General features: G+C 40.5%; 2 protein-coding genes across 2 annotated transcripts; both read right to left on the reverse strand.

The window, feature by feature from the left end:
- Positions 1-198: 198 nt before the first annotated feature.
- Positions 199-6,262, reverse strand: LOC119667335. The gene is made up of 3 exons (XM_038076624.1): positions 5,995-6,262; positions 2,808-5,935; positions 199-939 (listed from the first exon to the last, which is right to left on the reverse strand). Exons 1-3 carry the CDS (start codon positions 6,260-6,262, stop codon positions 199-201), a joined length of 4,137 nt encoding a protein of 1,378 aa, XP_037932552.1.
- Positions 6,263-6,402: 140 nt separating this feature from the next.
- LOC119667336 lies at positions 6,403-7,722 on the reverse strand. The gene has a single exon (XM_038076625.1). It carries the CDS (start codon positions 7,720-7,722, stop codon positions 6,403-6,405), a length of 1,320 nt encoding a protein of 439 aa, XP_037932553.1.
- Between the last annotated feature and the right edge of the window lie 606 nt (positions 7,723-8,328).

An 8,328-nucleotide genomic window follows, 5' to 3' on the forward strand; every position in this document is an offset into this window, starting at 1 on the left:
TTAGACTAGAATAATTTATAAATTACTTATATTTTGCGAAGCCAAAAAAAGCGTGCACACTCTGTCAGTATACAAGTAAGAAAAAAAGAAAGAAAAAGCAAAAACGAAGCCAAAATTATTGCTTGCCAAATGTTAAAATGCCACTGTCAAAAACTACTAAATGGGTGATGCCATATCGCCTGATTGCTGTGCCAAATATCAAACATCCTCCCCGGCTGGACGGGTACGTTCAGGATGCTCCACAAGCCTGCATATCTTTCGCGAGTATGATAATTTCTTGCTAGGTACCTTGCCAATTAGGAAATCTGCAGGTGATAGAGCCATCTTGTCGTCACAAGTGTTATGCAATGGTATAAGTGGACGTGAATTCAAGCAAGCCTCGATATGTACAAGTACAGTATGTAGCTGATCATAGTAAATGGAATGGGTGCCAACAATGCGTAGTAAGTGCTTTTTTGCTGACTTAACGGCAGCTTCCCATAGACCGCCTTGATGAGGTGCGCCAGGTGGTAGAAAATGCCATTTTGTGCCTCGATTTGCCAATTCCTGTTGAGAATATTCATTATGCCAAGCCTGTAAGCCAATGAATGTAGTGCCATTGTCACTGTATAAATGATTACATGGACCACGCCGGTTTACGAAACGGGTGTATGCATTTATGAATGCCTCAGAAGTGAGATCTTCAGCCAGTTCGATGTGCGCTGCCTTGGTTACCATGCACACAAGGATTGTCACGTAAGCCTTCCGCACGGTTCGTACAGCCTTGGAGCCAATGCGTATGTTGAATGGACCGCAATAGTCTAAGCCAGATCTTGCAAATGGTGGAGATGGGGTGACCCGAGCCTTTGGTAATGTCGCCATACGTTGTTTTAGCATTATGTGTTTTTGCCGCCTGTAAATCGCGCATGAGGGTATGCATTGCTTGACCAAAATGCGTGCCTGTAGAATCCAATATTTGTGTCGAGGAATGAAAAACATATGATGTCATATTAAAAACTGAGCAATTATCATAAATATAAGATATTGCTATTGTGTAGGTTTAGAAATAAAAAGGGATGTACTCTTTTACAGAAACTTAACGATGTGAGTAATAATACAAACAAAGTTTAAATGAAATTTCTAAAATAGGAATGAAATACATTTTACCATATATCAAAACATGATCGATTGTTATGAATGTAAGATATTGCTATTGTGTATGTTTAGAAATAAAAAGGGATGTAAGGTTTTACAGAAACTTAACGATGTGAGTAATAATAAAAATAAAGTTTACATGAAATTTCTGAAATAGGAATGAATGAAATATTATTTATTAGGAATGGAATGAAATAGGAATATTGCTTTTGTGTAGTTTTAAAAATAAAAAGGATTGTGAACTTTTACAGAAACTTAAGGATGTAAATAATAATAAAAATAAAGTTTACATGAAATTTCTGAAAGAGGAGTGAAATACATATGATGTCATATTAAAAACTGAGCAATTATCATAAATATAAGATATTGCTATTGTGTAGGTTTAGAAATAAAAAGGGATGTACTCTTTTACAGAAACTTAACGATGTGAGTAATAATACAAACAAAGTTTAAATGAAATTTCTAAAATAGGAATGAAATACATTCTACCATATATCAAAACATGATCGATTGTTATGAATGTAAGATATTGCTATTGTGGAGTTTTAGAAATAAAAAGGGATGTAAGGTTTTACAGAAACCTAACGATGTGAGTAATAATAAAAATAAAGTTTACATGAAATTTCTGAAATAGGAATGAATGAAATATTATTTATTAGGAATGGAATGAAATAGGAATATTGCTTTTGTGTAGTTTTAAAAATAAAAAGGATTGTGAACTTTTACAGAAACTTAAGGATGTAAGTAATAATAAGAATAAAGTTTACATGAAATTTCTGAAAGAGGAATGAAATACATATGATGTCATATTAAAAACTGAGCAATTATCATAAATATAAGATATTGCTATTGTGTAGGTTTAGAAATAAAAAGGGATGTACTCTTTTACAGAAACTTAACGATGTGAGTAATAATGCATACAAAGTTTAAATGAAATTTCTGAAGTAGGAATGAAATACATTTTACCTTATATTAAAACACGATCGATTGTTATGAATGTAAGATATTGCTATTGTGGAGTTTTTGAAATAAAAAGAGATGTAAGGTTTTACAGAAACCTAACGATGTGAGTAATAATAAAAATAAAGTTTACATAAAATTTCTGAAATAGGAATGAATTACATTTTACGTTATATCAGAACCTGATCGATTATCATAAATATAAGATATTGCTTTTGTGTAGTTTAGAAACTTAAAAAGGATTGTAAATTCTTACAGAAACTTAACGATGTGAGTAATAATAAAAACAAAGTTACGTGAAATTTCTGAAATATTAATGAAATACTTTTTTACTCTTATATCAAAACCTGATCGATTGTTATTGTATGAAAAAACAAACACAATTATTTCCACACACACAAAAGTTTATGTATTTATTTAATTTACGAAAATAGACTAGAAAATTTATAAATTACTTTAATTCGCGAAGCCAAAAAAAGCGTGCACACTCTGTCAGTATCCCAAGTAAGAAAAAAAAAAAAAAAAAGCAAAAACGAAGCCAAAATATATTGCCAAATGTTAAAATGCCACTGTCAAAAAACTACTAAATGGGTGATGCCATATCGCCTGATTGCTGTGCCAAATATAAACATCCTCCCCGGCTGGACGGGTACGTTCAGGATGCTCCACAAGCCTGCATATCTTTCGCAGTATGATAATTTGTTGCTAGGTACCTTGCCAATTAGGAAATCTGCAGGTGATAGAGTCATCTTGTCGTCACAAGTGTCATGCAATGGTATAAGTGGACGTGAATTCAAGCAAGCCTCGATATGTACAAGTAGAGTATGTAGCTGATCATAGTAAATGGAATGGGTGCCAACAATGCGTAGTAAGTGCTTCTTTGCTGACTTAACGGCAGATTCCCATAGACCGCCTTGATGAGGTGCGCCAGGTGGTAGAAAATGCCATTTTGTGCCTCGATTTGCCAATTGCTGTTGAGAATATTCATTATGCCAAGCCTGTAAGTCAGCGGCCATTAAGCGATCTGCGCCAATGAATGTAGTGCCATTGTCACTGTATAAATGATTACATGGACCACGCCGGTTTACGAAACGGGTGTATGCATTTATGAAAGCCTCAGAAGTGAGATCTTCAGCCAGTTCGATGTGCACTGCCTTGGTTACCATGCACACAAAGATTGCCACGTAAGCCTTCCGCACTGTTCGAACAGCCTTGGAGCCAATGCGTATGTTGAATGGACCGCAATAGTCTAAGCCAGATCTTGCAAATGGTGGAGATGGGGTGACCCGAGCCTTTGGTAATGTCGCCATACGTTGTTGTAGCATTATGTGTTTATGCCGCCTGCAAATCGCGCATGAGTGTATGCATTGCTTAACCAAAATGCGTGCCTGTAGAATCCAATATTTGTGTCGAATCGTATGAAGCATAATTTGTATACCGCCATGAAGTGTGTCCTGATGCACCTGCCATATTAAAAGCCTGGCCAATGTGCTATCCTTCGGAAGAATGATTGGATGACGCTGTGGCTCTGCCACCCTCGCATTGTGTAGGCGTCCGCCTACTCGCAATATATTGTCCGCTGTGTAGTTGATGAATGGACTCAGTGCAATGAGCTTGCTGGATGTGGATATGGGCTGTGCCTTTTTTAGCTGCTTGATTTCAACTGCGAAATATTTCGCTTGTTCTGCCTTGATGTGGTGATTTAAAGCAATGTCCATTTCGCCTGTACAGATGTGTGTATGCGAACGAAAACGATGATGTGCCTTTTTGCAACGCAATATGTATGCAGTAGTGTGCAATAGCTTGCCAAGATGGCTGAACCGGTGCAACAGATCTATGACGACCAATTCGTCGCCAGCAGTGTAGTGTGTCTGTAATGCGGGTTGACCTATTACCTGCAATGCCTTTACCTTAACTGGTTTTAACTCGCCTTCCATTATTGCCAGCTCTGCTGGTGCACAGTGGTGCAGCTCATTGATTGAATAATCAGTTGAATTAGGACCGTGCCACCATAATGCGTGGTTTTGCAACGCCAAAGGGAATATGCCACGACTGACGCAATCAGCTGGGTTGAGTTTGGTAGGAATGTGATGCCAATGCTTGATATCTGTCATCGATTGAATGCAGCCAACGCGATTAGCAACGTACTGCTTTAATTGTGATGTGTTTTTGCGTAGCCAACATAGAGCAATATTTGAGTCGGAGTATAGAGTGTATGGTACGTGCTCCAAATGCAAAGCCTGCCTTGTTTCGTGTAAAAGAGTAGCCAACAATTGCGCAGCACAAAGTTCCAATCGGGGTACTGTTACCGAATGTAATGGTGCCACTTTAGTTTTTGATGCGATAATGTGACTAGTGATACTGCCATTGTGGTTTGTTGCCAAATAGAGTGCTGCAGCCATTGCCTTGACACTATCATCGCAGAAGCCGTGAAGTTGTATTTGATATCCGGGTTGCATGCCTATCCAACGCGGTATTCGCACTGCCTCCAGTTGGGACAGCTGCCTTCGGTATATGAGCCATTCTTGCAACAGTTCAAGTGGTAATGGGTCGTCCCGTGCCAATTTTGCCTGCCAGAGTTTCTGTATGAAAAGTTTAGCCGTAATGATGACTGGTGCCAACATGCCAATTGGATCATATAATTTTGCTGCATCGCTAAGCACTTGCCTTTTCGTAAGATGTTGTGCATCATAAGAGCTGACCTGATAGAAGAGTTCATCAGTGAGTGGATCCCAGTGTAAGCCAAGAACAGTAGTTTCTGCCAAGTGCGGATTAAGCTGACATGGATCAGCATCGCCAAGAAGATGCGCCAAGACTTCAGCGCTATTCGATTTCCATTTCCTGAGATGGAACTGACCGTCTGCCAAAACGGATGAGACATCGGCCGCCAGTTGAATCGCCATGCCAACAGAAGGTGTACTCTTACGGTAGTCATCTACGTAGAAAACATTCAGGATGCTGTGCAAAGCAGTTTTAGCTCGTAATTCATCTGAGAGTTTATAAGAATTGTCTCTGCCACATTGCTGCATAGTGCGAACAGCCAAATATGTGCCACTGGTTGTGCCATATGTAACGGTAGCCAATTGATATGTGCGAATGGGCTGATCGGATGATTCCCGCCAGAGGATCTGTTGCCACTGCCTGTGCCTCTCGTCAACCTTGACTTGCCTGAACATTTTCTCCACATCAGCTGTGAATGCTATTCGATGCTGCCTGAAGCGAAGCAAAAGGTTAAGTAAAAAATCCTGTATTGGGGGGCCAACGAGTTGTGTATCATTTAATGATATGCCATTCGATGTTTTTGCGGAAGCATTGAATACGACTCGGAATTTTGCCATGACTGCATGATGTGGAATGTAGTATGCCTGAGATGGGTCGCCTGAATGATGCTGAATAGGGTGCATGTGACCAAGTTGTTCGTATTCGCGCATAAAAGCCACATATCTTTGCCTCAGCTCTGAGCTGGATGCCAATTTTCGTTCCAACTGGTGAAATTGCCTGAGTGCCATCTGATGTGAATTGCCAAGTGGTGGAGCATCTGATGTAAATGGTATTTGTACACAATAACTGCCATCATCAAAACGCTTATGGGTGCTCATGAAAATGCACTCGCAAAGATCAACTGCTGCTAGTGTATCGCCTTTAGCCATCTCAATTTCTTTGGATTCAAATAGCCTGTGTAGAAGGTCATCAACTCGCTCATCAGGCGCCTCCACACGCAATGCCATAGATTGTTCCGCCTTGTAGTTATGCACGGTTTCTTCAGCTGGTCCGAATACAACCCAGCCTAATTGCGTATTTTGTGCCACAGGATCATCAAGTTCGCCACGAACTATGCCATCTGCCAACAATTGGCCCCATACGTCTGGGGGTTATAGCCAAGCAATGCATCTATAACACCAGTTTCGCCAAATTTCGGGTCTGCCAAAGGCAAATTGCGTAAATGCTGCCAACAGTTTTCCATGATTGGAGCCACAGGGATTGCTGAGGTAATTTTGTTGATGATGTAGAATTCAACATCCAAGCCAAATAAAGCATTGACAGTCGAAAATATGCGCAAGACTGCCCGGCCATTAGTATATGAGCGATTGCCACTGCCAACGCCTTGTAATTGCAATGCACTTTTCTGCTTCCGCAGAGCCAGTTGATTAAAATATCGCGTACTCATTAGACTTACCTGAGAGCCTGGATCGCATAGAGCTCGACACGAGTCGATATCGCCAAAGCCATTAAGATGCGTATTTGTGCTGTTGCCAAGAGTATAACCCGATTGCCTATAGTAGCGAATGTCTGCATTGGATGGTGTAGTCACTGATGCACACGTGGTGGGATGCCAGTCTGATTCGGTTTCGCTGGTGCCTGAGGTGCGGTTTGTGCCTGCTGTTTGGACTCTTTCAAAGGAGGAGTTTGCGCTGGTGAACTTCGGCATAGTAGAGTGTGATGCCTGCCATTGCATATGCGACAATTAGTTAAGCCACATGCCTTAGTAGAATGTCCAGGTTTCAAGCAATTGAAGCAAAGATTCGAGCCTTTAAGCAATGTGAAGCGCTCCGCTGGTGAGCAAGCCAATAGCCTGGTGCAGTTTCCTATTTGGTGAGATGCGTCATTGCAAAACTGGCAGTGGCCTGGAGTAGTTGCTATTAGGTTTGTCCTCATTAGACGTGAACCTGGCCTTTTATGATCAGCCTGAGATGTGCCACGATATTGTAATGTAGCAGTCTTGCCATCAGATTTTGGTTTGCTCTCCATTGCTCGCCAAACAGTGCCAACTAGACTGTGAGCTCGTGTCTCCAAAAATGCAAGCAAATCTGCCAAAGGAGGAATTTGATTAGTTGTGCGGCTCATGCCCCATGCCTGTTGCGTAATTGTTGGTAACTTGGACACTATGATGGGTACCGCCAATGCATCCCATTGATCCACAGGTAGGTTCATTACCGCAAGCGCTCGCAAGGACTCTCGCACTGTACCAACCACCGAGAGCAACGCAGATGTTGACTCAGCCTGTGGTGGGTTGAAGCCAATTAGCCTAGCCACGTGTATTTCAGTCAACTGTTTCGGATTGTCGTACCGAGCCTTCAGTGCAGCCCATACCTCATCGTACCCGCCACTGTACATGCCTACGACAAGTGCCACTGCATCACCATGGACTGCCTCTCGCAGTTTGCCAAGCTTGTATGCCTCTGGAAACTCTTGCGAATGTACCAATGTCTCGAATGTGTCCTTAAATGCCAGCCAATTGCGCATCGTGCCATCAAACTTGGGTACCGCCAATCGTTCCAATTTAATTGCCAAGCCTTGGGAAGATGCAGCACCGCCTGCCATATTGGAAGGTGCATCCGTATTTTGTACATCACAATGGGCCAACTCACGCCGCAATACAACGCACGCCTCGTTATATAAGTCTTCCACCTCGTCCCACAACTTGATGTGAGACCATAATTCAGTATCATCTCTTGCCAAAGCCACCAACTCACCATGTGCAGTTTGTAGTTTTTCGAAGTGTGCCTGCAATGTTGCACGATCTTGCTGCATGCCAAAGCCATCCTCAACGTAGTCATCCGCCAGTATTTTTGCAGCTACCCGCTTTAATGATAACCACGCAGCCGTACGCCTATTTAAGGCAGCCATATTTTCTTCGTATAAAAACGCCAAAAAAGCCAAAAACGCAATTTAATTTTTAAATAAAAACCGAAATTCCCGGGTTTCGGCACCAACAAATGTATGAAAAACAAACACGATTTATTTACACACACGCAAAAGTTTATTTATTCATTCAATTTAGGAAAAAATTAGACTAGAATAATTTATATCTCGCCAAGCCAAAAAAACGTGCACACTCTATGCCAGTCAAGTAAAGAAGAAGGAGAAAGAAAAAGCAAAAAAACGAAGCCAAAATTATTGCTGCCAAATGTTAAAATGCCACTGTCAAAAACTACTAAATGGGTGATGCCATATCGCCTGGTTGCTGTGCCAAATCTCAAACAGTTATGAATGTAAGATATTGTTTTTGTGTAGTTTAAAAAATAAAAAAGAAATGTAAGCTTTTACAGAAACTTAACGATGTGAGTGATAATAAAAATAAACTTCACATGAAATTTCTGAAATAGGAATGAATTACATTTTACTTTATATCAAAAAATGATCGATTGTTATGAAAGTTAGATATTGCTTTTATGTAGTTGAAAACTATTTTTTCAACTATATATTAATTGTTAGGAATGGAACGGAATAAAA

The sequence above is a fragment of the Teleopsis dalmanni genome, chromosome 1 (assembly GCF_002237135.1).
Source record: "Teleopsis dalmanni isolate 2A chromosome 1, ASM223713v2, whole genome shotgun sequence".
Taxonomy (NCBI): domain Eukaryota; kingdom Metazoa; phylum Arthropoda; class Insecta; order Diptera; family Diopsidae; genus Teleopsis; species Teleopsis dalmanni.

Coding starts and splice junctions, on each gene's coding strand:
- LOC119667335 (XM_038076624.1), bottom strand. CDS start 6,262: ATGAGTACGCGATATTTTAATCAACTGGCTCTGCGGAAGCAGAAAAGT. Junction 5,936..5,994: donor CCCGAAATTTGGCGAAACTG/GTGTTATAGATG, acceptor AATTGTTGGCAG/ATGGCATAGTTCGTGGCGAA. Junction 940..2,807: donor CAGATTTCCTAATTGGCAAG/GTACCTAGCAAC, acceptor TGGATTCTACAG/GCACGCATTTTGGTCAAGCA.
- LOC119667336 (XM_038076625.1), bottom strand. CDS start 7,722: ATGGCTGCCTTAAATAGGCGTACGGCTGCGTGGTTATCATTAAAGCGG.